The sequence below is a fragment of the Syngnathus leptorhynchus genome, chromosome 15, assembly GCF_054491065.1.
Source record: "Syngnathus leptorhynchus isolate UIUO chromosome 15, UIUO_Slep, whole genome shotgun sequence".
NCBI classification, from domain to species: Eukaryota; Metazoa; Chordata; class Actinopteri; order Syngnathiformes; family Syngnathidae; genus Syngnathus; species Syngnathus leptorhynchus.
In genome coordinates, this window is record NC_141209.1 from 7,278,955 (window position 1) to 7,306,416 (window position 27,462).

Sequence of the window (27,462 nt, forward strand, 5' to 3'; positions counted from 1 at the left end):
GGAAGACGATGGGAAATTGATTGACGCGTTGGATTCACCAATAGATGCCTTCCGAGCTTATCCATTGACCAATCAGACGCGAGTACTGGACGTGAGGGTTTTCCCAGGATAGAGCCAGTTTGCATCGAAGGGAATCCTAGTTAAAAAGGATACCAGAAGAAAGTGTATTGGTGTCTTCCATCACTAATGTGCAACTTTGCTTTTATCGGGTCGAGGATTACAGCAAAAGGATCGACTCTATTATTTCATTAAAATCTTGAAATGGTGAGTCCAGAACGCGTTTTATTGTTTATGACAAAGTTGTGTACAGTACTCCTAAAACCTGAACTGTTTTGCAAACTTTAAATATAGGTGTTTGTAAACGTGCAAAGTGGTTCCGCTCCGTTTTCAATGCACAATCTTGAGAAAAAAAAAGTTTTTTTTTTTTTAATTCTGCTTTGTTGGGTCACAACTGAACGTGGCGCCTCAGGTTGTCAAGTTGCCAACGCTGTCCAATAACGTAACTCAGTGTCAACGTGTCCGAATAGAAGACAGTTGTTTTTGCAGATCACTTCAAGTAATTTGTTTAGCACTTTCACAAATAAAACAAATAAAGTAGAAAAATATCATCTTACTGTACTTAGACATTTTTTCCCCGTCTGAATTGCCCCTCAAATGTTGCATTTTAACTCACTCTATGAGATCTACTACTGCAAATTCAAAGTGGACTTTTACCATCATGTCAGTTTTGATAGTAGTTACTATAAACTTTATGAATGCAAACCAGGATTTCTTGAAGCCAAATAAATCAAGTTGGCATGTGCTGTTCCTAAATTTAGGGATGGAGTGTGGGGGTCTTTTCCATTTAAAGTCTTTCAGAGTTGGCCCAGCCAAGCCAACGACCAATTCAAGTAGTCATGCATAGCATTCCTGAGTGAGCAGGCTGCCTAGCTCCAGTCAGCTGGAATGCATGTCTTTACAGGTAGTCCAATTTTTGAAAAAAAAAAATCTCACAATTCCCTATTTTATCAGTATGTCTTCATAAAACTGTCAATGTTATCCTCTCAAGAATAGTATAAATATCAGTCTGTAGTTGATTTGTCTGGAGTTTTTATTTTTTTGCCAATCATCTTCGCACCAGGCATTTGTCAGAGTCTCCACTGTTAATTTGTTTAACAAATCACCATGGTGGCTTGACTGTGACTACAAATACCTTTCCTCCCCCTCTCTTTAAACATTGAGTGGGCTCTTTGGGAATACAGGTACAATCTGCAGGTTCCCTCTGTGAGCTCTCAACTGAGTCGTGAATGTTCTGATTGACAGCTCATAAATCATAGCTTTTTGTTATTAACAACACCATCAGGGACAAATCTGTCAAGTATATGTGGCCATTGAATGGCTTGTGCCACATATGTTGTGAGACATGGATCTTAAGGTTGAGTCAATAAATGTTTGCTGTCAACCAGATTTACAGCAAAATTGCTCATTGCTGTGCCATCAAGTCACGATGAGATTGTTTCATAGAAATGTACAGTAAAGCTTGGGCGAGTTTAGGAAAGCTTAGGAAGTGCTTACAGTCGTATCGTAAAAGGGTGAAACACACCCTGGGAAATTGGTCTACTTCCAATTGGGTGCATCGAGGAAAAAAAAAACAGCACTAAGAAGCAAAGTCTAGTGCTTCTATTATGCAGATTTTAAACAGGTCTTAATACAAAGTTTCTGATCTTCTTTGATCAAAATATAGAAATGAGAAAGAATTATAACAGACTTAACGAAAATGCGCTGGTTGAAATGAATTCATTCTCATGCAAATTACCCACCAATGATGCTGGTGATGAATAAAATTAAGTAATTTTGTTTACTGGGCTTTTTATGTTAAAATGGAAATAAATATCAAAGCATTTAACAAAACCTTTTCAGAGGAAGTGATTTTCCAATGCTCACGACTAAATGGCGTGCTTGTGATGCTATGTTAAGTTTTTGATGTGGTTTACTGGTTAGGCGGGGAGCAGTTCCAACATTCTTATGCAATTGCCTAATCTTTTTTTTTTCCCTTTTTAGATTTGATTTTCTCTTCACCATTGACTCAACGATGACATAAACACAGATGAATCCTTATAATAGTCATTATCTATTTTAAGGTAGACATCAAAATGTAACGTTCAAATCCTCAATGTATATAAAATATCCCACCAAAAGAAAATATTACAGGCCCTGACTATTTAACTTTACTTCCCTTATTTAAAGGGATTCTACCATCCGCATCAATGAAATTTACAAATATACAGTCAATGTCAGGTGAACACCGTGCCGATCCTCTCCGTGTTGATTGTTCACATGTAGGTCCATGGGTATTTTTAGAAACCCCCAAACCTTTTTGCTCCACTGCACTCACCAAGCTTCCCACCCTGCTGAAGGTCAGCGTGGGAAGTGAAGCATTTGGCACAGATGGTTTATCTCGATATGACTCACGACTTTTAAGGGATATTTAGAAAGCAGGTTGGAGGTTGTTGTTCTCGCTGTCGTAGTTAATTGCTTGCTTTGTACATACTTGTGCTGTATTCTGAGCAGATTTGTCTAAACCACATACTCTGACTACAGTCCAGGTCAGAAACAACATCACAGAAAGAAAGGGCTCATTAAGGCTGCTCAGTTTGGACAGTTTCCACTTTTCACTTGCAAACTTTAGTTGACTTGAAGGAGTTTCTTTTAGTAAGAAAATAGTCGACTCTGGATTTTTTTTTAAAAATGCCATTTTTGGATTTGGCTCTTTAAATGACCAATGTAGGCTGAGAATTTTCCTCAGCCTGATTACTTTAATCCTGGTCAATGTCGGTGATTCAGACGGCACTCCGTTAAATAAACCACAAAAATTCGGAAAAGGCAACAAATGTTTTCAACTCCTTACACCACCCTATCCCTAGGTTTGGTTTTTAGGGCTTTCGGCCCATATGTGGAGTACTACTTCCCATTAAGTACACACCCATAAAAAATCAGTTGGAGAATGTCCTTGTTCATTCTTCTATACCAAACATTACGAACCTTAAGAACAATAATCGAGAAACCCTAAAACCTAGAAATGGTAAATTAAGTTGAAGACATAGATAGATAGCAGTGACGTGCGGTGAGGTTCATGACTGCGGAGGCACTGACGTCCCCACCCCCCCGAAAAATTTGTCCTGCACCTAACCATTTTCATGATGGCAGGGGAGGCATAGATAGATAGATAGATAGATAGATAGATAGATAGACTTTATTGATCCTTTGGGGGGGGGAATTCAAATTCATGACATCAACAGGCCAGATATTTTCTTGTTTGAAGCAGCTCAGAGATCCTAACATGTTATAACATGCTACACCGAGTCTGCCATCAACTCCAGGGTGGATTTTGGTGTTGTCTTTCAGTCTTTTCATTCTTCAACTTTTGACTTTTTTTGTTCCTACGAAACAATTGACATCTGGAATGCTGATTTTTTTTTTTTTCTCTCTGACAAGGAAGTAAAGCATCACAAAATCAGAGACAAAACAGGTATTGATATTGTCTGTTTTCCCTCAGGGGATGAAGGCAGCTGTCTTATCTCATATATCTTATCTATTTTGTTCTACTCTTCAATCTATATCTTTCTTTCTGTCCGAGAAATAAAATCTGTATCTGACATGGGGCTCAAAATCTGAGTTGGCTCCTCTTGTGTCTCTTGAACTCTCTCTGTTTCATGAATAACAGACAAACATGTCATTGCTTCCTTTGCCCACCCTTCCTTCCCTGCCTCCCTGTCCCAGGCAATGAATAGCTAGATGAGTCACCCTGTTGAGATGTTAGGACTTGATGGTTCATCTTCACACCAAAGTGAGCCTGAGTGGATGTTTCCATGGTATTGATATACTGATGCTTTCATGAGCATCAATTGGGTATCGACCAGGCTCATAAATGATTGATTCTAAGAATGAAATGGAACAAAAAAATTCACTTCCATAATTAAGCATAGTCACATTTGGCATGCAAGATGTGACTATGCTGCTTAACAGCAATTTTGCATTGGAAAAATAAAAACATATTATTTATGTTAATTATTTTATTTATTTTTATGGTTTAATTTATGTTAGCGTATTTATTATTATTATTATTATTATTATTATTATTATTAAAGTATTATTAAATGTTATTTACTTTTCTCTCAGGACATTTGTTTCATATGGTTCAACGTAAGATGTCATTTTATTTAATTCATGCTAATTTATTGTACTTGTATTATTGGTGTTAGAAAAAAAATCACACCAAGGACAATAATTAACTTATTTTTTTGAAGAAAAAAAAAGCCTCAAGAAAAGCCCTGTCTTGCTTTGAAATTTCTCTACCCCGCTGACTCCATTATCCAAAGTGCTTATCCTCAGGCTGTGCATACCTGCAAATGTTAGCATTAGCACCATCCAGTAGTCATCCTACTCTCTGCAGACACCGTGTTCATTCTCCCTTCTGGCTTTGTGCCCTGCACATGGGGTGGAGGACCGAAAAGCGGAGGATTTCACATTACTTGAAGACAAAACAAGCTTTCAGACTCACAATGACTTATCTTGGTGGCTGTGTCCCCACCACGTCGCTTTGTTTTGCACATAAATGGACAGTTGGGGACTTGTGCTGTCGAGATCGTGTGAATAAAATGTGCAGCATACATACCTCTACAATGACGGCTTTATGCGACCACATGGTGATGTCATGGCCTTGCAAGCGATTTCTTAAAATAGCAGGAAACTTGTTATTTTTTTATTTATTTATTTATTTTTGTTTAATGACTTTAATGGAACGTTTTACCTCCAGTTGTGAACGAACAGAGATCATGATGGTGAGGAATGCAATGCTTCTCATAACCATTCCTGGAAATTTCTTTGGTCTGCGAATATCCGTTTTGCCTCCCTATTACAAGTCTGCTTTTCTTTCTTCTCATTTCCTTTAGGAATGTTTCTCAGCATAGTTGATTCCCTGCATGCTGCCAGACGATCTCGTACAGGAGGAGAGCCTTAAAGATGGATACGGAAGAATTTCCTCCCCCGCCTGCTGAAAGTAAGCTTAAGACTAAAACCTGACACCCTATTGAGGTGTTTTCTATGGCCGGTTAGCTCAGTTGGTTAGAGCGTGGTGCTAATAACGCCAAGGTCGCGGGTTCGATCCCCGTACGGGCCATCTCTTTTGCAGAGTAATGTAATGTCAACATTCTCTTGTGCTTTTCGGGTCCTTTTTCTGTTAGTCACCGCTCTCTAAAGTGACTACCCAATCAGAATTTCCATTAGCCAATATTTTTTCCAAACTGCAACTCCACTGTTTTTATCTACTGCCCTCTGACTTTTTTGTTTGTTTTTCACGCTAGTTGCACTCTAGTCTGAAATACAGTGGGTGCGTTAAACGCCATTACGTAACATTACGTAACATACGTAACATACATAATATGTATTAGAAATTTAGGAGTCACTACCCGGGGGTACAAATGATTGAGAACAAAACATGCAGTGTTGCAAATGAATGAATGAATATTTGTTCTTCAAACTTGGTGAACCACACTAGATGTGCTTTGTTTATATCCCACATACAACATTAGGAGCAAACAGATGGAAAAAGGTTTGCAGGTTTGCTATTTGTCAAGCACTTTGAATGTGGTGTAGATTGATACGGGGTCACAGTTTTGACCTGTGACACTGGTCACAGCTGGTATTTAAACAACTACCTGTCCAAGTGTGAGGCACAGCAGTCATTTAAAAAATGCATGCATGACTGTGGGAGGACTTCAAAGATTCTAGCTGTGAGTTGAGATTTACTTGGTCATAAATAGTGAAGGCATGGCAAGCTTTAACTCTTCATATGGTGAAGAAGAAGATATCAGCCACCTTCTAAAAACAGATCGAAACATTTCCCGGGGAGGTAGGAGAAGCTAGGTAACAGTAGTCCATTGAAGATGTAGACCGCGACCAAAATCGTACAAAGCTTAAACAGCTGAATTTGTGAGTTGCTTTGGTGTACAGCTGTATTTGTACCCAAACAGCTTTTTTTACGAGTTAGATGAAACTGTCTCGGAATCCACTCCTCTCCTCTCACAGCTGTGGCCGAGTCGTAATGTGGAAACTGGAACGACATTTGTCGTGGGCTTCCAATCTGCTGCCGAGCGTACGCTCTGATACCGTTTTGTGATTCTGTGAATCATTAACTCGGTCATAGAGCGCCATATTGTCTTAGCTCTGGAGTGTAAAAAAAGCTGATACGCTTTTTTTCGAGCGACGTTATTTTTGGGTTGAGAAAATACACCGTTCTTGTCTACCCCACATTTAATTATAAGTTTTTAAATGGACGGAAATAAAGAGACCACACCCGAAGGCAGTCGTTATTTTGGATTATTTTCACATGTATTTGGTTTTCGTGCTTAACCTTGAATCATTTGAATTGGTTTTATTCATGATGCAGTTTTGGATGACGATGAAGATGAAGGGGAAGCCTTTGATTTTGATGACAGTGGGGATGACATCCCAGAAGTTGACAGACCACCACCCAAGCCCAGCAACGAGGATCAGAGTTCCGGGGACCTTGTGTGTCAAATACCTTCCATCATACCTGACAGCCCACCTTCAGCAGAATCATCTGAAGCTGACCGGGCTGATCAAAAGGAGCTCGACCTACCACTGCCCCCTCCACCTGAGGACGTTCTAGAAACAGATGCAGGTTTGTATCATATAATTTATAGTAAGTCATTATCTTATGAGTCTTATGGCCACTCGTGTTCATGTGTTTTGTTTACATTATCTGACTAATCCTCAAGTGGGGTGGTGTGTTTCTCTCATGACACCTTGTATCACTTGGATGTCTGGCTCCTGCTGGACTGGTTCTGGTATTCATCCACAACACTTGACAGCAGCAGCAGCAGTTACGTGGTCGTATTTCTAATGAAGGAATGTGCGAAATGCAAAGTAGGGCCTTAACGGAGACTCAACACCTCTTACTTGCATCTAGCGCAGTACAATTTCTTTAATAGTAATACGTACTGCTGGAATGATGCCCTCACACAAAAAGAATAGCTTGTATTCATTAATATTGTCCAAGAAGTATTAATTGTCACTATGCTTATAAAAATGCATCATAATTAGTCATTTATTAACCAACATTACACTAACCCATAAATGCACTGTAACGATTGTTTCATTAAGGCCTCTCTGAAACTAATATATTCATTGTAAGCTCATATTTAAATGTCCAGTTTGTGTAAAATTGATATTTGGGACATTTTAAAAAGACAAAAAGAAAAGAAAAGTAATGTTTTCACATTCACTATGCAACCCCTGAATGTTAACCTGCCCAAAATCAGATAAAGCCAACACATGCAATGGATCTGTATTTATTTTGATTATTTTTTGCCAACTTCATCTGTCCCCAGGAAATGAACTGCAGGAAGTGTCCAGCCATGTCCAAAGTGTCCCAAAGAGCTCCTCCAAAGTCAATCCCTACTCTGTGATTGACATCAGTCCTCTTGAGCAGGAGCTGCTCGATTGCTCCCTTTCTCCTTCTGAACCAGGAGAGCCCAAGGAACAAGTCGGAGAAGCCGAGGATTCCCACAGCAGCCCCGGTGGCATCACCTCAGGCTATTCCGTACCAGTGCCCTGCGGCTATGCAACTCCATCCGGCGTACCGCTCATCACGCCTGCTTACACCACACCTGTGATCATTCGACACTTCTCTGCGGATGAAGATGGTAAAATCTTTTTTTTTCTTAGATTTCTAATAGTCAGGCAAGACCTGTATGATCATTTCAACTCCAGATGTCTTTTCATGTGGAAAATATGTCAAGTGAAAGCATTATTTTGGGGTTTCAAGTGTTTGCTAAAGATATTGCCAACATTTTCCCCCTTCATCTTGCCACTGCCAAAGGTCATTTCTTTCTTTGACTGGAGTTAAATTCCTCTCATCCTGCACAAAGACCCACATATCCCAAGGTCATGACACACAAGTGCTTGATCAGCGTTCTTTCTGGCCTACTTTTCCATTTTCTCGCTTGTTTTTCCTAAAGGCTTGCCACAAGGAAATTTATACTAATTTTAGCCCCTGACCATAATATGTTTTGGCAATTTTGGCCTTTTCCTCAAAGTCTGGCATGCTGTAGAATCGGATTATGTTGAAAGTAATTTAAAGTTACACCAGATTAAAACATTTGACATAATTATTATAAGACAGTTAAAGATATGTGAACATTTCTAACAACATATATCTTGCCTAACTTATCATATTTAATTGAAGAAAACGTTGTTTATCTTATGATATCGGTGACCCAATGGAATATGTGGAAACATAGCTGTGGAGAAGCCAAAGCACTAATTTTAAGTTTTCTGCCTCAAAATGGAACGTGATCTTACTCGGCCAATTTGCCACCCCGACTTTAAATTGTCTGAAAATGTCCCTTTCGTTTTCCCCTCACTTTGCTGCCAGGAAAAGACAATGGCACTTTCTGTTAATAATTCCAGGAATGTGAGATTTAGTGACATCTAGTGATAAAATTTTGAAAGTACAACGTTTTCAGTGGTTGTCTCTGTACCTCCTCTATGTAGTGGATAATTTGCATTATTGAAGAACAGCTACGCTTGAAATAAATGTGTGAGGTCAATGCATTTCTAAAATTTCTCAATTTCTTTCCCCGACAGTAACAGTAATTCGGACTGGCAACATTTCCGCTGACAGGTGCGTGTCTGACACGTTGCCATTTCACACCGGAACTCTCGAACGAATCCCTTTGCAATGATTCGCTTCTCTTACTTTTTGTAAGCAGAAAATACTAACAGATGGATTTGTTTTGAATATCTTGAAGTGTTTTCAGTGAAGAGTTTCCACCTATTAGGGAGGAGGATGCTCTGGCGAAGTGGGCATCGGATCCTGCGAATACTTCATGGATGGAAAGTAAGAATTGCAAAGATTTCTTTGTCATTGACCCGCCCTTTGACACAGTTCAGTTCACTTTCCTTCAGACTGGTTTCGGGTTTTTTTTCAACATTTGTCTGAGCTCTGGGACCTCCTTCCTATTTTTATTGAGGAAGCAAAGCTCTGCGTGCATCTTGCTATGGTTCTGAATTAGTGGCGGCACTTTGCAGTTCTTGATTTGTTCTTTATGATTTTAGATCCCGATGAGGTGATTTATGATGATGTGCCCAGGGAGAACTCTGATTCCAACACAGGTATTTCATCTCATCTCTTTTTTTTCCCCGCATAGTAATATTTCAGTAACAGTACTCCACCTCTTTTATTTTAGTTTCATTTTGTTATCTAATTTTAGCTTGATTCAAAACCAAAAACTAAAACTAGTCAGATGCCTAACAAAAAAAAAAAGTCATTAATAATGCATATTTTGTTTTAATTCAACTAGAATCTTATCACAAAAGAATTTTATCAGATATGTGTTTATGCACATCCTCATTTCTTTCTCTGCTCACACAGAACCAGATGAGATGATTTATGACGACGTGGAGCTCGGTGAGGAAGGAGGTTCTCTCGACAATGGCTGGAGCTCCAGTGAGTTTGAAAGCTACGACGAGGCGAGCGATGGGGAAGGCCATTCTGAGAATGGCCTGCCCAACGCCTTCATGAGGGGGACGCCCGCCCAGAAGAAAACCCATGTGGGTACCACAATTTCGGAACTCTTGTTTCATCTATTTCTTTTCATTGTTCCAGCAGGAAGAAAATGGCAGTTTAAAACATCCTTTGTGATTTAAAAATCTGAATAATATACTTTATTTTTTTTTATTTATAGTAAATATTTTATTTTTTAGAGAGCTTAAGTTTAAGTGACTAAATGTTTCTTTCTTGTATTATTAAATGTGATAAGGAATTGCCAAATAAACCCATCAATACTATAAAACGAATTCTAAATTAGGTATACTGTGCTAGCATGCAATAATGTCAATGTGACATTACCACGCATTTCGGACATTAAACCAAACCTAAAATGAACAAATATTTCAGGACAATGCACATACATAGCGGATTTGCTGTAGAAATCACTCCAAGCACACTTGACAAGCGTAACCAATAATGCTTGCTTTGCTTTTGTTTAGCTCTCTCAAGATCTGAGCCGCTTGAAAGAGCACTATGAGAAAAAGATGAAAGATCTAATGGCAAATACAGTCGGAACTGTCGAGCTGCAGCAGCTCAAACAGAAACACGAGCAGAAGGTAAACTAGCTGCAGCTCGCCTCACCTGCCTGTGTTCCACTAGTTTCAACCTTTTACTCTTGGTCTGGCCTACTTGACCGTGAGCTTTTCTCACTGACACTGTCGTACGCCTATCCTGTACTAATTTTTCATGGTGGTGGTACTGGTGATGGTGGTGATACTGGTTTGCCTCTTTGCCGACTGCACTGGCCTGTCTCGTGGTTATAAATCCCACTGAAGGTTCAAACAGTTCACAGAATGTCTGGCCTAGTACGGTAAACTGGGCCACCAGTCAATTAACGACTACCCAATACCAGAAAATGCAACAGTACGACCCACATCTATAGGACAGTGATATTCCATCATTCAACTGGTGGTCCGCGGGCCTTTAGTGGTCCGTGATGGCATTGTAGGTGGTCCGCGAAATTGTAAATGGAAAATAATTGTAAACATTTTTTTTAAATAAAATTGATTTATTATTTAGACTTGATTTATTTTCCAGCGATTTTTTTAACCCATCCAAATTATGTCAAATGTAGCTAAGATTCCCCAAATAGACGTACAGATGCAAATCTCTCGAGGTCTATCCTCCTTCGGTACAAAATAAAATAATATTCCGCCAAAGCAGGGGTCCCGGAGTTGTTTTTTGGTTATAATGGTGGTACCTTGGACAAAACCAGTCGAAATCCCCTGCTGTAGGACCTTTGACCCCAATCTTCACAAAGATAATAAACACACACACACCAAAACTACAAAAACCACAGGAACAAATTTTGAAGCACTCCATATCAGATAGCAGCTTTTTGTTACACTCTGATGTCCTAGTTACTTCTCTGCTGTTTAACTTGTCGTCATTCAGATTTTAACAACTCTCATACTGTGTGTGTGCTTTATTATGCTCAGTAGCACTTTGGCTACATTGATTTAACTTTTGAAGGTCATTCATCAGTTGGGAAAGACATTGACTAAAAACTGACTATGTTTTTCCCCTCCCACCTTTAAGATGCAAAAGTTGGTGAAAGCAGCTAAAGAAGGGACCAAAGATGGGCTTGAGAAAACCAAAGCTGCAGTTAAGAAGGGCCGTTCTTTCATCAAAACCAAGTCTTTCTATAATGGTATGTCAATTGTATCATTTTCAGCTAGTTCCATTCTAAATCTCATGGCCATGTCAAAATAACGCATTTTTTGATGATGATGTAATTTCATACTGATTTGATAATACAGCAACAAAATTTCGTTGACCAGATACATTTTAATTACAATACGTCATTTTTTTTCCTTTCTTGTTATGAATCATATTGCTCTTTTTTTTGGTCATAATTACAATTTAGAGAGGAAGTCTACCTGTTTTGATGATGAGGAGTCCGAATTCTTCATTGAGGTCGATTGTTTTAACGTTGAGCCAATTTTGGGTCCAGCCCCGGAAGGGCTTTCACAGCAACAGGCAAGCACATTTTCATTGACTAGTTCCTATTTTAGTAAAACTATGGATTTTAAAATAAAACCTCTTCTCCACAGCTGATAAGACGCTGTATATTGGGCTCTATACTGGAGAGTGAGAAGAACTATCTTGATGCATTGAAGAGAATCCTAGAGGTAGACCAATACAGAAGCACTGATTAGTCTGTGTTGTGTTATGCAGTGTTATACATTTAATTTTCTTTTTTTGCTTCGTCAGCATTATGAAAAGCCCTTGTCCCAGATTGAGCCAAGGTTACTGAGTGACAGGAAACTGAAGATGACCTTCTATAGAGTGCGAGAGATCCTGCAGTGCCACTTCTTGTTCCAGATCGCTCTGGCGAGTCGAGTGGCAGAGTGGGACAGCTTGGCCATGATCGGGGATGTCTTTGTTGCCTCGGTAAGCTCGGATTCAAGAAAGACAAAAGCTTTTCACACAATGCTGCATCAACTGATTTCTTCTTATCATTTTGAGAGCACTGTTCTCTCAAAAGAATATTCTCTGGGTCTTCCACCCTTAGTTGCAAGAATTTCCCACCAGGAAAGGGAGAGACAGGAAAAAGGAAGAAACACTTCTTTGCTGTTATAATGCTTTTTTTTTTTCAACAGTTCTCAAAGTCTATGGTGCTGGATGCCTACAGTGAGTACGTGAACAACTTTAGTACGGCAATGTCAGTGGTGAGAAAAACATGTGCTTCAAAACCTGGCTTCCTGGAATTCCTAAAGGTTCGCTATTAACATATTTATAGTAAATTTGACATCATAAATATGAATTGATGGTTGGATATTTGTTTTGTATGATTTATTCCAGCATCGTCAAGAAACAAGCAGTGACAGGATGACTTTGTATGGCCTGATGATGAAACCAATCCAGAGGTTTCCACAGTTCATTCTGCTCCTCCAGGTATGTGTCTTGTTCACTCTTATTCACCAGCAGATGGAGTGTTTGACTCATGAATACCAGGCACAGGGTCAATGCATGCAAAATAAATTCTTCTTTTGAAATGATTGTGACATATTGGCAAGCTTCGTCGATCAAAAGAACGAACATTGAAATGCACAAAATGTAAAAATGGATTTGGACTGGCATCTAAGAGTGTGTTGGTCTTGCTTCTCACCAGGACATGCTCAAAAACACACCAGTGGGCCATGCAGACCGCCTAGCCTTGCAGATGGCCTTAACAGAACTGGAGACCCTGGCTGAGAAGCTCAATGAAAAGAAGAGAGAAGCTGACCAGCGCTGCGAGATACGTCACATAGCAAAGGCTATGAATGAACGTTACCTTAACAAGGTTTGTACTTGGTCGTAGTTTTGTTTTTTAACTGTATGGCTAAGTGCAACAATTGCAAACAACACCAACTTAATTAAATGTGTGATTATCTGTCTCGTATTTAGAGATACAGCTCAGAAATGTGTTTTTCATGGGTTCTGGTTGCCGTCACTTTATTTTGATTTTACTTCTTCTGACTGAAAGTTTCAGAAATGAGCAGGAATGAAATTTGGTTTGCTTATTACCTTTTGCGTCACTGTACAATATTCTCAAAGAAAAAAATATATATATTTCTTGAACTTCTATCCTGTCAGCTCCTGAGTAACGGTAGCCGCTACCTGATCCGCTCAGACGACATGGTGGAGACAGTCTACAATGAGCGTGGTGAAGTCATGAAAACAAAGGAGCGACGCCTTTTCCTACTCAACGATGTTCTCATGTGCGCCACGCCCAATATTCGGTCAGTAACCACCAACGACTGTAAATCATGTCAACGCTCCCACTTAAATTGCATCTTTCATTGTCCATGGGTACCAGTGTACTGTTTTCCCTTTGTAATTACATTTTCCTTGGAATGTGTTGTTTTCCTTTTATTTAATATTGTGTTTTGGTTTAAGTGTGTTTCAGTTATGCTAAAACTTTAGTAGTAGTAGCCACTCTACCATGGAGTTTTGCGTTCACCCTACTCCTATGATTTGTGACAACTCCTCAGAACAACTCATCATTTGAGCTTTATTATTGTTATTTAATTTAATTTAAATTTTTTATGTTGGTATGTATGTATTTTTTAACCATGATCTTTTCTTATTAGGTGCCAGGACGGCAGTAGTGGTGGCAGTGCTCCATTAGACCAACGCTTCCTTCTAAAGTGGAGTGTTCCTTTGAGCTTTGTAGAATCGTTGGAGTTTGGATCCAGTGAGGACATTCCCGACACCACCCGTTACCCTGCCTCCCATTCTGGGGAGAAAGTGGTCCTCAATGCAAAGCCAAGTATGTCTGCTCGTCTGCTCCTTGCCTTTGTGTAACAGAGTCCAGAATATTAAGGCTATGAATATTGATACCTTTTGGGACTTGAGTGTTTGGACACTTAGCCAACATCTTCTGGTCAAGTAATTACCTGTGATGGATTGCTTCATAGAGAGGCTAAAATAGCCTCTTTGTTTCCTGGCCCAAAGACTTACACATAAGTCTATGGACCTTGACTGATGAGTTTCAGAAGAACTTATCTCCCACTGTTGTTGTTTGCCTGGAATTTACAGATGCATCCAAAATTTAGCAACTGTCTGTCCCGCCAACTGAGCGCATAGTTTCCCCTTTCAGTTCTCAAGACTGTTAGCTGTCCCATCCAATGATGTCAGTGGAAAGACTTGGCTCATTCCTGTCACAGATGGCTACTCTGCCATTTTTAAAGGGCACTAAACCTAAGTTGTCAAAATATCTGCTGTTTAATCTATAAAGTATATATCCGAAAAAAGAAAATATATATTTTTTTAAACATCTACTAATTTTTCAGGGTCCCCATTGTTTTCAAATCAGACATACAATAACAAATGAACACCATAAATCTGTCAAAGTTTATCTAATTGCTGGCAGTGGGTCTCGTGTGAACATTTTGAGGATGTTCCTCTTAGCCTGGTTTGTTTGAAAATGCTGGCTCTCTCACAAAAGAGTCATTCATGAATCGGTCACTCATTTCACAGTCACCGCAATTCAGCAGTGAATGGTCAATTTAATGAGGGGAGTTTTGTTACATAAATACAATTTATACCTCAAATTTGAGATCTTAATTAAAATACTCAATCTTTTGTTTGCCCGTGTGGAATGTTAAATATAATTCCTTTTTGATGTCTCAAAATTGGCATTACAAAACAACTACCAAAACTCTTGTGTATATATCTAAAGAAACAAAACATCTAAGTGACCAAAAGTGGTTCGGATAAAAGGAACAAATGTTCAGCAGAACAACACATTGGTTTGGCAGCCACCTTGCCTTGACTGAATTCAAATGGTCCGTTCTAGAACACGCTTCTGACATGACACGCCACATATCATTCATGGAGGGGTTTATTCAGCCTTTCTGCTTGAATTCCTGACCTGAATTCAACCTCTTTTCTGTTTATTCTGACAGATGAGCCATGAAAATCATATACGGCTTCTTTTGTACCGAACAGTTCAAATGGACTCATTTCTCTTTGCAGCTTCCTTTGTCCTGGGAATTGCCCTCTTTCACAATTTCCTGTATGTGTCACCTTTTGCAGACTATCAATGAAACATGCTTCTGTGTCTTTATGTAGATAAACTCTACATGGGCCCAGGTCAGCTGTACCAAGATCTGCAGAACCTAATTCATGACCTCAGCCTGGTCAACCAGATCTCCAGCATGATCAGCAGCCTCAAAGGCAACTACCAGGTAACTGTGAATGAATTTGAAATCAAAGGTGCACTAAAAAAAACTTTCATTCCATTCAAACATTTCATAGACCTATATAGAGAGAGATTGAGCACTTTTTTTGTTCCCAGTACTGACCAGACTGAAGCACAGTACCTTTTCAGCTCCTAGCATGTCTCAGGTGAATAGGTAAAGTGGGACATACTGATTAAAAAAAAGTCCCTTGACATAAAATTTAATATGCTTAATGACACAGATTCTAATTATAGTTTTGCAAATTGCTTCTTGGTTTGAAAGGCATTGGTGTCAGTAAAAGATTTATTAAACCAGCAGCTCTATTGCTAGTTTATTGTGTGATGAAGTCCATTTAATTCTCTTTTTGTTTGTTTTATTCAAACAAAAATATTACCTGTATAAGTTTTGTAGGCGGGCAACGCTTAAAAAAAGGTTTGGGAAACAAGATTATTGATTTATTTATTTTAACATGCACAGGTTTTTAGTGAGCATTTAATGTTTTTAGGAATTTTTCATTTATCCCTTGATGTTATCACTCTACTCTCTCTGCTTCTGACTTTCCAACATCCATTCTGTCTGTTTTAGAATGTGAACCCCACAGTGGCCCAGGACTGGGTATCGGGTCTCCAGAGGCTGATTCTAAAGAAGGAAGAAGAAATTAGGGCAGCTGACCGTTGTAGAATCCAACTCCAGCTGCCTGGCAAACAAGACAAGTCTGTTTTTTTGTTATTTTGTAGCTGTTGTTGTTTTGGCAATCATTTTGATGAAGACCATTCCTCAGCAGTTTGACTCATTTCGAGTAGCTGCATAGTCACTTCGCTTTTACCCTTTTTCTGTATCTATTCTAACTCCATAGCGCTAGGAGAGAGAATTTAGAACACACTTGGAAGAACGTGTTCTTCCATTAGCCCAAATTGGAAGTATGAATCACAAGGGAGGAAATGTGCATATTTTTAAAAGCTAATCAGTGCTGCAGCTGTTTCCCAACATAAATGCTCATGTCATATTTACTATAAAGCCTTAATGTGCTCCCCCAAGGGTGTACCTCATTGGTATATTCCATTTCTTCATTCTCCTCTTATCTTTCGGGTTTTTACTTTAACATTCTTATCATTCCTGCCCGTATCTTGTGAGATTATGCTCGGAAAGTAGTGCATGTTTTTTTTTTTTCTGTGATCCCTCAGTGTATAAACTCATGTTTTTATATTATGTACTGACAGCACCATCCAACATACACACGCACGCTCAAAGTAATAACCGCCATCGAATTCTTCAGCTTCTGTCAGTCCGCATTTTTCAATCAGCGTCGAAAGACTCGCGTTAACCCCTTCCGGTAGTATCAGCCCAGACAGATATCATTTTAATATATTTGAAATGTCTTCCTAGAGTAAACATCAAGAGAATGTTTTCCAGTGTTGTTGATGGGCTATTAACTTGCATGGGGCGAAACATTCAAATCTGTGCGTGACAAACTGCTGTAAAAAGAATTTCAGTATGCGACAATAACAAGAAAAAGATGTTTCTCATATCATTTTGATATGATCTTCATCCTGATCAAACCTCTCTTTGTCAGCAGGTTAGGCAAAGCTACATACTTTAGCGCAGTGTTCAATACTCTCAATCCAGCCATCAAACAGTCATGGATCAGCAACTTGCAAATGGCTAAACTGGCTTTAGGTACAGTCCACTGCAAAGATTTCAAATGCTTAGTTGCGTGTCCAATTATTACGTACGTACATGAAATTAAGCATTCTGTGTGTCTATTTTATTTTAGAGGAGGACAACCTTCAGGGTTGGTTGTTTGCAGAAGATGATGGAAATCAACTTAAAAAGCAGAAACATCCTCTCTTACTCAAACAGATGCCAGTGGTGATGTCTAAACTACAAGAGTTCAAGGTGAGACTTCTTTTTTTTTTTCTCTTTTTTTTATAGGTTTGTGCATGATGATAGCTACACACAGGCAGTAACTGCAATTATGTCATTGATGTCATATTTTTCTTCTCAGCGGAGGTCTAAATTCTACTGAGTGCTGTTCTAATATAGTAAACTTTTTTTTTTTTTTACATTTCAGATGAATTATCCTGCAGCGCTGTAATATTTCATGTTTTTTTTTTCCTTCTCTGTGCCAGGTGGAGTGTGCGGTCCACAACCCGGAGCCTTACATCAACACTGAGAGCACTGCAGACACTCCGGTCGTGGGTCATGGTTGTGTCTGGGTAAGATGTCTTATTTTTTTTAGATAACAATTACTGTGGTGGTCAGTCAGCTTCTAGTAGTTTCACATCCCTTTGCTTAAAGCATCTGACTACACTTCCATTAAGCACACATACCGGGTAATCAGACTGTGTTGATGTTTATCACAGCAAGGATTTGTTTCCTTTCATAACTGGTTACAGTTAAAACATCCCCGGTGCTAATAATTTAACACTTTGCACTCTCCAGGTTGCAAGTTGCACCAACCAGATGGGCCAAATAGCCATTGTTGCCATGCAAAGCTGCAGCCCAAAGGTGACAGAGTGCTTTAATGTGGAGTCCCGTATCCTGTGCATGGCGTTCGTCCCAGCAGAGGAACCTCGGGAGAATGACGACAAAGTCCAAGAAAGCAACCAGCTGTCAAAAACGGGCGCTACACCCACTGTCTGCCTGGGCATGGAGGAGGGCAGGTAATGGAAGCATAAGATCAGAAAACCTAAATACATAAATGTAGTGTGTCATTGGCAATAGCATGATTGTATTGATTTGTTGCATTACTATGCGTATGATTCATTTCTTTTCTTTTTATTTCAGCATTATTGTCTATAAAAGCAGCCAGCGGTCCAAGAAAGTGCGCCTGCAGCAGTTTTTCACCCCAGACAAATCCACTGTCACCAGCTTGTCTTACATGAAAGGCTGTTTGTATGCTGGCCTGGTCAGCGGCTCTGTGGCCATCTACTCCAGATCACAAGGTGGGAGGGCTTAATGCACTATTTGTTGACCCACTCAAATGGCCCTAATAAGGCCAATTATGGTTAAGTCACTCTAATTGGTGCAGCGTTGCTCCGTCGGAGGATCTGCAACGATGGCTCTCCAGTGATCACGGGGTCAACGTTTCTCTTACGCTGTGGCCCTGTTTCCATTTGCTTAGTTGTCTGGGAGAAGTCATTCTGAAAGCTGTGACCTATTTAATATCCTCGCTTTTAGACGTACAGAGAGGGAGGAAAGGATCCAGGCTGGATTCTCTTCTCACAGTGTGTGCCATTCTCTGTTTAGTTCCATCTGCTGCTTGGCTTTGATGCATTCTCTCTGTTTCACTCGTTTTGAGAAATATGAGCGTCGTTATGAGATTCTTTTTTTTTTTTGTCCATTTCAATAGGTGAAAGCAGACGCTCCAGGGTACATAGGGAATTTCTGGGAATGCAATATTTTTTATATTCTTACTTTAATGGTCTTCTTTTGTAGCCCATTTTGCACAGCGAACTAGTGAAGAAAATATAATTGGGCTCCCAAATAGTTGTTCAAGGTAACCTAGCTAATCCAAAGCTAAAAATTCCTAATGACCAATTCATCAATTATTAATCAATCAAAGCCATTTTTCCTTTCCTCAACCAGCTTCATTGCATCATTCAGTACAGCTAGCTACTGTATAGAAACAAGAACACAAGCAGCCAACATTCCTCGATGGAGAGCTGTCACACTGCTGATCAAAAAATGAACTGGGACAAGACATCAAATAAACTTGACTTGACTTGACTTGACATCCAAAAAGTCCTGAAGTGACAGTGTTGCTGTAAATCTTGGTTGCAGTTGGCATTGTCATGAGGGACCCAAGGACTTACATAAGACTGCAATTTAGCACTTCTGTATTGTTTTGCTTTTGCATGGCTCAAGCCTTTTCCATTTACTCTTTATACTGGCACATTTATTACAATAATAGTCCAAGGGCGTTGCTGGAATGCTAATTCCATTTAGGCTCCGTGAAATATGTGATATTACCTCAGTTGTTACTGTACTGCTTTTCTGTGAGAAATCTCACCCAGCGTGGAACCTCGCCTCAACTCCTTCTCTTTTTCAATAGCTGCCTTTGTGCCTCCTCTTGAACAAACAGTGTCGGCGAGGCCTCCTTCACTTCCTGGTTGAGATTAGGCAAATCAGTGTGGCATCTGGAGGAAGTGAACTTCAGTTTGGACACTGCCTTTTAAATGGCAATGCCTCTTGTGGTTGGTCAAAATTTCAAACTATTCTCATGCATAAGTTCAAACGAGACGTCGGCACAGTATTGCATGAGACATCAGAACTTTGGGCACATTATTTATTTGTTTGTTTGTTTGTTTGTTTGTTTGTTTGTTTGTTCACTCGTTTATTTATTTATTTCTTGAACTGCCATTATGGAAAATATCCTGTACTACATTAGTTTTGCGAGATTCAAACATTTACTAACTCTGCACACGTTTTTCTTTTTCTTTGCCCTTTTTCTTTGTGACTTTTGGAGACAACCATTCTAAAATTGAGGTAAAAACTGTGAAGTTACTTGAAGAAGACTATCACGCTGTTTGACCTTTTATAAGGTCAGAGGGCATTCACTGTGAATGACAGAGCTCACAATATCCATCCTGCGTTTGATGAGGTTGCTGATTTGATAATGTAGGCCATGCAAGTTCTTCCATTGAATCATTGTGGATGGCTGCACAAGCATGCTGAAAAACAAAACTGGTCTTAGTTTAATTTAAGCAATTTTGATAAAAAAAATGTGTGCTCCCTGTATGTGGTCTTCATGCAGTGTTTGATCTGTGCCGAGATGCCACTGTGAGTGCCAGGCACATGGAGAGCTGAGTGTGTAGGAGGTGCGAGCAGGATGGAGCTTGGCAATGACTAATGCTTCACAGCACATCTATATTCATAGTGAGGGCGAAGAAAACCATCAATGGCCTCTCCACCAGTATTACAAGCGTTGGTGATGCAAATGACCTTTATAGGTGACATTTATAAAAGCACAGTGTCAACATGTCGTCAATAAAGTTCAAGAATGGCCTTTATTGTGAGATCGCAATGAGCCGTGCAGTAGTACGAGTGCAAAGGTTGTAATAAATGTGCATCACTTTTTTTTTAATGCAATACTGATTTGTCACTATCCACGACAGATGGGTTATGGCTCAGCGATAAGCCCAAGGTGGTGAAGCTGGGAGTCTTGCCGATCAAAGCTATGCTAGCTGTGGAAGAGCACCTTTGGGCTTCATCCGGTGGGCAAGTCTTCATCATTAGTACACAGACTCACTGTGTGGAGGTTAGTACTGCACAAGTAACTTCAAGAAGCCACAGCTCATTTTTCCTCTTATCTGTCCCCAGTCTGCCTGTGCAAATCACACAGGAAGTGCACTCAAGTGATGATCATCTCATATCCAATTCCTAAGTCTGTGGGAAAATATGACTCTCAAAATTGTTACTTAGACAAAGATAAGAAAAAAGGAAAGACACAAACTTTATGTGACAATACCCTTTTTCCATATCCTGGAATATGACTTAGATTATGGCCTTCCCTGTACGTGTTCCGCTCTCATTTCAAAAATGGAAGCACCTGCCACAGGACCAGAAATACTCCCGTCTCCCTGACACGCAGTCACTCATAATCTGTTTAGCTTCATTAAGCTCATTACGTTGGACCACCTGCCTATCTCGCTCCTATTTTGTTCCCCTCTAAGGAATTAGACTTAACCTAGTAACACATACATACAAATATACAAGTAATAGATTGTTCATGTTTACTACTCTCATCAATTAAACACACATTGAACACATTTCATGCTTGATTATAATCAACTTTTTAGTGCCTTTTCGCTCCGAGGCGCTTGTGAATGAGCAGCGTTCGACTAAATTTAACTCCACCTACTTGTAGTGCAGTGTATGGTGAGCTTATGTAACTTTTGCCATGTTTATTGCTTTCCTCAATGTGAATTCAATTTTACACATTTAAATCTTATTCGAATTTTACACCCACATTTAATTTTTCTTGCTGAGAAGTGCTGATTGACAGGTCCTAAAAAAATATGATTTTTTTTTCTTCTATGATAAATTCATGATTGTTATTATGACACATATGCTAAATGTTAGTTTGCACCTGCTAACTGTTTTCTTACCTGTCCTGGTTTCCCCACCCAGAGGCAATTGGAGGCCCATCAGGAGGAGGGTATGGTGGTGTCCCACATGGTGGCGGCTGGTGTGGGCATCTGGATTGCCTTCAGCTCAGGTTCCACCTTACGCCTCTTTCACACCGAGACCCTGGAGCATCTGCAGGATATCAATATTGCAACGCCTGTCAACAATTTATTGCCCGGTAAGATAACATCATTTACGACAGTGGACTGTTACTATCTGCACTCAGATATCATTTTTAGTGCCAAAGTATTAGAAAAAGAGCAAGACTTCTTTTCATTTTCCCAACATACAGTATCGTTTTTCAATAGCAACTGAAATCATGGACAGTGACCTCGTATTTCTCTTTCTGGGTGCCTGTCAGTAATTATACATCTGTGGAGGTGCTTATTCGGCTTCCATGGCAGGTTTGTCCTCTTTCTATGGCTTCTTTCAGCCTAAACACTGAAGAAGTAACCTTTCATTAGCACTCTATTCAGAGATGATGACATTTCTGTATTGCAGAGAAAAGCAAGTTCATACCTTCATTGGAATCGTGGTTTGTACTTTTTGGAACGAAAGGACTAACTTGCTTGGGGAACCTAACAAGGAATTCATTTACATTTTCCAACTGCAGCTTTTGTCTTAAAGGGACATTTCTCTGTCCTTAAAAAAATAGAAGCATATGAACCTGTTTTGATGTGAGCGCAGGTCTCTGTTCATTCTTTCAGCAGCAATTTAAATGCCTTATGTCATTCTACCATCTCTTTTACTCTGTGCTTGTGTAAGCATGTAAAGCTGTAATTATTGCCTTTTAGAGTCAACACAACAAACGTGAACAATAGGCCATTTGTTTTTTGTTTCACTTTAAATGCCGATACTGTTTTATTTGAAGAAAATTCCTTCGTTCTTGCACTTCCAATAAAAGAGAAAGACTGCTTCAACTTAAGTTTAAGTCCAAGTATTGCTGACAACGTTCAGTGCAAATGAAATGAAATGTCAGCACAGTAAATGTGCCATGCTGAAGTCATCAAAGAAACGGGCCGCTGCTACTTTAGATCTTTTAATCCTCTGTTACATCAGCCTTGACCCAAAAACACAGAGCCTAAAAGAATGAACACAATCGGTTCTCGAGGGGAGATTACCCGTTTCGACAAAGTAATGAAACAGAGTAACACGTTAGTCATGTTGTCTGACATCTCATTCACGAGCTGTTAAAATGCTCCCGTGTTCACCTGACCTCAGTTAAAAAATGGGTCGGCCTCTCCTTCAGAGACATTTGAATGATAAAGGCAGTCTGCTAAAGAAGCTGACTACCCACGATAGCGAATGAGATCCATGCGAGTCAAGCGGAAGCTACTTTCTGTGACAAAACCGCACGTGGACAGCTTTGCTCTTCCACTTTTCTTCTTATCTAGACTTTTCCAGAATGCTCTCCGGGGGTTTTATCACCACAAGTTGTTACCGTAGGCCAGAATTAGATGAGGAAATGTGCTGCCTCTGCATCATTTTTGGTGTAATTAGAGTAGCAAGGGGTTGGCTGCAAGAGAAACAGCAATGTGTTCTTAATCTGGAACTGGTTTTAACCCAAGTTAGTAGACAGACTAATTACATTGAAACCTCAAAAGAGTCATACAGTGTGGAAGCTGACGTAAATTTAGCAGACATGTAAAGCGGGGTTCCATCATTGGGAGGATTCCAAACCGGGGTTTATTCTTAGATCGCTTGTAATTTAACTAGTGTTGTCTGTTCAGATTATTACAATCATAAATGTTTGCACACAAGAAATACACAAAGCAATTATTGTAAGTCCTTTTTTTTTTTTTCTTCTTATGAACGGCATGTACACGTGTGTAAATCATAAAATAATATGTTGACATTAAGTATGATTGTGAAAGGATTTTTATGGGTATACAGAGTCACATTAAGAATATCAGGAAAACTGGGGCGTTGTCTTTTGCGTGATTGCCATACTCAGAAGCTTTTTTAAATTTGCCCTTCTCATGTTCACACATGTTGGAACGATTGCACGACCCACCTACATTTCTGTCTGGTTGTTCTTAACTTCGCTTGGCATAATGCGCTCTAATAGCAGTCATTTTCATGCCGATTCCTTGTTAAGTCCAGCTCATATTTTAGAGGAATAATATCGTGGATATTTCTTGTTCTGTTTATGCTGAATGGCTTTGTTGATCAGAAAGCCAGAGGATGGTGGCAACTCGGGTTGCAGGGTGTTTATGGGGTGTGCCTTTGTCTGCTGCTGGGTGACCTAAAAAGGCAGCCATGCGTGTTTTTATGAGACAAACATCGAAAGGGGAGGGGACGGGGGTAATAAATATACTCCTTGCTTGTCATTTACATTACTATTGTTTCTTATTTGCCATCAGATATGATGCTGATTAGTTCCCAGATTTCTGCAAGACGGAAGGAAAGGAAGTAATAAACCTGCTAACCACTGGGTTTTTTTTTTCCCGTTTTTGTTTTTTTGTTCTAAGGCGCACAAAGGTGCTTTTCTACCGACTGTCATAAAACCACTGCGCAAGATATCGGTGCCTCAAGGGATTGTGTAACACAAAACAGAACCATGTACCAAATTGTACCGCTTGGTCAAAACACAACAATAGTCACCCTGATTTAAAAAAGTGAAAATGCGTACATTAACACATAGTTGTATTTTATCGGCTTAAAATAGGCTAATCCAAAAGAAGGCAGTCTTCTCCACACATAGCGATAGAAGCACAATTGCACACATGGTGCTTTTAATTCTTAGTGTGACTGAATTGTTGGTACTGTGTGATATTGTAATACGTGAGCTTTACTCCTCCCTCCTGCTGTTACTTGTCAGGGCTAAGTGCGGATCAAAGTCTCTGCTGTAGGATCAGGATTGCGTGGATGTTCCCTCTGGATTTATTTGAGTTCACCCTCAGGGTGGGGAACTCCAAATATTATGAAAGGGGAAAGTTGACCACTCAAACCAGAAATGTGATTTATTTTTTTCCTGCACATCGTGGGCCTTCATTAGAAGCACATGTTTCTACAATGGCCTCAGCTGGGCTTTAGAGGGATCAGTGTACCTGGTTGCTTTTCTAGCATGTTCCGTATAGTCAGTGGGGTCCATCACGGTGACTGCAAAACTTTTTTCTAACTTGGAGAAAATTCAAATCAAGCTGTTAGCAAAGCAATGACTCATGACAGCATTGCCCCGCACCATGAACTAGTAAAATATTTATTTCTTCATAGATCATTGAAATTTGTAGTCCTGACAAAGTGTGTGACGAGTGTCAAATTCCACTCCCACAACCGGACAACTTGTCCGACTTTATTGCTTTTCTTTTATGAACAGAGCTGTAAACGAAAACCCTTACTGTGCTGTTATTTGTGAACAAGAGGGAAACAAACAGGTTGCATTGTTCCACCATAGCTGCCACAAGCATTCCCGAATAAAGACACTGATTGTTGCTTAATTACAGTATTAAGCATCAGTCATTGTGTTATGTAAGACTTTTTTTTGTTTCTTTGTGAAAGAGAGGCTTGAAAAGAGCTACATTTATTCAGGATCTTTGCTGTGTTGCCTTGGAGATAAATAAACCTCATCGGTGCAAAAATATGTAGACTCACCTTCCTCAAACAATGTTTTATAGCCTGCGCAAGTGGCCTCTTTTTCCCTGGGCCGGGGCAAGATTGTAAATTCTGAGGTTGAGTGTCTGTGCGGATATTTTGTTTTCTCCATTCCACGTAACGCCTTGCCATGTTGGAGCAGAAAAAGTGGAACTCTTAAAAGTGGAAGCCCGATATTGTCCAAAACACGACTTGAATTGAACTAAGGGCTCTAGTTTGCTGATTTTATAACTGAATAATGTGTGTGTCAATACTTTGGTCCATATCAGGGGTTTTCAATTGATTTTGTGCAAGGGACTAGCATTATAACCAGAATTTTTTTATTTATTTTGCACCGAAGGAGGATAGACCCTTTACAGTCTATTTATTTGAATCTGTATGTTTATTTTGGGAATCTCAGCTACATTTGACATAATTTGGATGGGTAAATGATTCACAAAATTAGCTGGAAAATAATAAATCAATTTTATTTTTAAAAATGTTACAATTATTTTCCATTTCCAATCTCGCGGACCACCTGCACTACCATCACTGACCGCTAGACCACCGGTTGACAATCCCTGTATTACATGCATACATGAACTCAATTCAATGTGTGAGATATTGCATAAGTGAACTAACATCTCGCTCATGTTCTTCCATAGGAAACCAGAGAGTGTCAGTAAGCAGTTTGCTGGTTTGCCATGGCATGCTGCTTGTCGGAACTAACCTTGGCGTGACCGTGGCCCTCTCCGTCCCCCGACTACAGGGTATCCCCAAGGTCACAGGTAACACAGGTCCATTTATATGTATATTCATATTTATATATTATTCATATATATTCATTATATATTTATAATATGGGCAAACAAGGAACAGTGCATTTAAGACCATGTCCACCATTAAGATTGAGCATGTTGTGTCTATCTTCAGGTCGCGGCATGGTATCCTTGCATGCTCACAACGGGCCAGTTAAGTTCCTAACCGTGGCCACAGCGGTGTGCAACCGAACCCCGGGACTCTCATGCCCCGCCTCTTCAGCGTCAGCCCAGCAAGGAGAGCCAGAGGATGGAGAAGGTGCTCCGCCACCCTCAGACTCCACTTCAACCTCGCTTCAGAGCCAAGGAGTATGGCTGGGAGAAGCAGGCTGCACCACCATGGCTCTCCAGGACTCACGGCCTTCTTCATCCTGCAGCTCTTTAGTTCAGTCTCAAAGTTCCTTGGAGCACGGGCCCGAGGACGGGGCCCTTTACGACGTGCTTCATGATCCGGCCCATCATCAGAGGGGCCGTCGCACCAGCAAAGTTGATGTCAGTTCTCTCCTGGTAGTTTCTGGAGGTTTGGGACACCGCCGGGTGAACAAAAAGACCAAACAGTCACGCCATGAGGACAATACCTCCACCATCCTAATCTGGCAGATCCCCTTGCTCAACATGTGACACACCAATACACCAGTAAAACAGAATGGAATTACCAGTAAGCAGCTTTTGAAAGAGGATATTATAATCATTCAAATGACTCCTTTTAAGCATACACATTGTACAGTGGATATGAAAATATACAAACCCTTTTTCAAATGCCAGGTTTTTGTGATATGAAAGAATGAGACCAAGATTTAAAATTTCAATATCTTGACACTCGGTGTTAAACTAATATTTATAAAGCAATGTCAATGAACAAACGCCATATTTCAACCAGAATGATAGAACTTGCCTCCACTACAGTATTCCTGATATCTCATTGCAAGATAAATGAAAATGAACTCTTGTTGTTAAAACAGACTGCAGGCTAACATTTTTTTTTGTATAAATTGTACAAGACCACATTTTGTAAAACTGTTGAGACTTTATTTTTTTCTGCATGAGTCAAGTTACAAAGTGGTTTTTATATCATTGCCCCCCTCCTTCTGCCAAGACTTGTTAAGGTGTAAATATGGAAAGTTCACGCAAGAGTTTTGAGGAAGGAACGTGCTTTGAGTAATATAAAATATTTCCTGGAACTAGCCCACTGTTTCCACTCGTGTGTTTAAAAAGGTGAATTAACGTTGACTGATTTGCTTTGGGAAGATTAGGATGTCTGGCTGGCCAGTGTTCTCCACAAAGATTTATTTGTTATTGACTAGGAAAGTTTTTTTTGTTCAGCTCTTAATCCTTTCAGTTAAAAATATTTAAGAGACTGTTAAATCATGCTTTTATTTTGTTGTTGAATACATTTGTCTTGTATAGTACTGTACTTCTATTATGTTATTAATCTATAAACATAGGTTTATTGTGATACTATCATACTATTGTACTTTGTGTTCCAATTATTTACAGTTTTAAAAATGTTTTATTCAACGCTAGTACACAGTGGCAGGCACTACGGAAACTTGATTAAATTTAAATGGTTAGTTCTGAAGCAAAACATTTGAGGAAGAAGAACAGAGTAGTGGTATCTAATTCTCAAGTGATGACGCTTTTATTTCATGTTGAGGCTAGC

General features: G+C 39.7%; 1 protein-coding gene and 1 non-coding gene across 3 annotated transcripts; both read left to right on the forward strand.

Annotated features, from left to right (window-relative positions):
- Positions 1-135: 135 nt before the first annotated feature.
- On the forward strand, positions 136-27,236 carry arhgef10 (Rho guanine nucleotide exchange factor (GEF) 10). Of its 2 annotated transcripts, XM_085932515.1 has the most exons (29): positions 136-264; positions 4,932-5,038; positions 6,428-6,682; positions 7,392-7,706; positions 8,650-8,686; positions 8,814-8,902; positions 9,121-9,177; positions 9,437-9,615; positions 10,054-10,170; positions 11,153-11,264; positions 11,481-11,593; positions 11,668-11,745; positions 11,828-12,007; positions 12,217-12,333; positions 12,419-12,511; positions 12,729-12,899; positions 13,193-13,338; positions 13,690-13,868; positions 15,173-15,288; positions 15,868-15,995; positions 16,859-16,959; positions 17,057-17,178; positions 17,412-17,498; positions 17,725-17,945; positions 18,070-18,227; positions 20,400-20,542; positions 21,415-21,589; positions 25,650-25,772; positions 25,918-27,236. In XM_085932515.1, exons 2-29 carry the CDS (start codon positions 5,002-5,004, stop codon positions 26,421-26,423), a joined length of 4,155 nt encoding a protein of 1,384 aa, XP_085788641.1. In that variant the 5' UTR covers positions 136-264; positions 4,932-5,001; the 3' UTR covers positions 26,424-27,236. The 2 variants fall into 2 exon arrangements, with proteins under 2 accessions (XP_085788641.1, XP_085788642.1); XM_085932516.1 differs by lacking the exon at positions 10,054-10,170.
- Positions 5,085-5,158, forward strand: trnai-aau (transfer RNA isoleucine (anticodon AAU)). Its single transcript has one exon. It is a non-coding gene; the product is annotated as a tRNA-Ile (tRNA).
- Positions 27,237-27,462: the final 226 nt, after the last annotated feature.

Coding starts and splice junctions, on each gene's coding strand:
- arhgef10 (XM_085932515.1), top strand. CDS start 5,002: ATGGATACGGAAGAATTTCCTCCCCCGCCTGCTGAAA. Junction 17,179..17,411: donor CTAAACTACAAGAGTTCAAG/GTGAGACTTCTT, acceptor TCTCTGTGCCAG/GTGGAGTGTGCGGTCCACAA. Junction 17,946..18,069: donor CTGGGCATGGAGGAGGGCAG/GTAATGGAAGCA, acceptor TTTTTATTTCAG/CATTATTGTCTATAAAAGCA.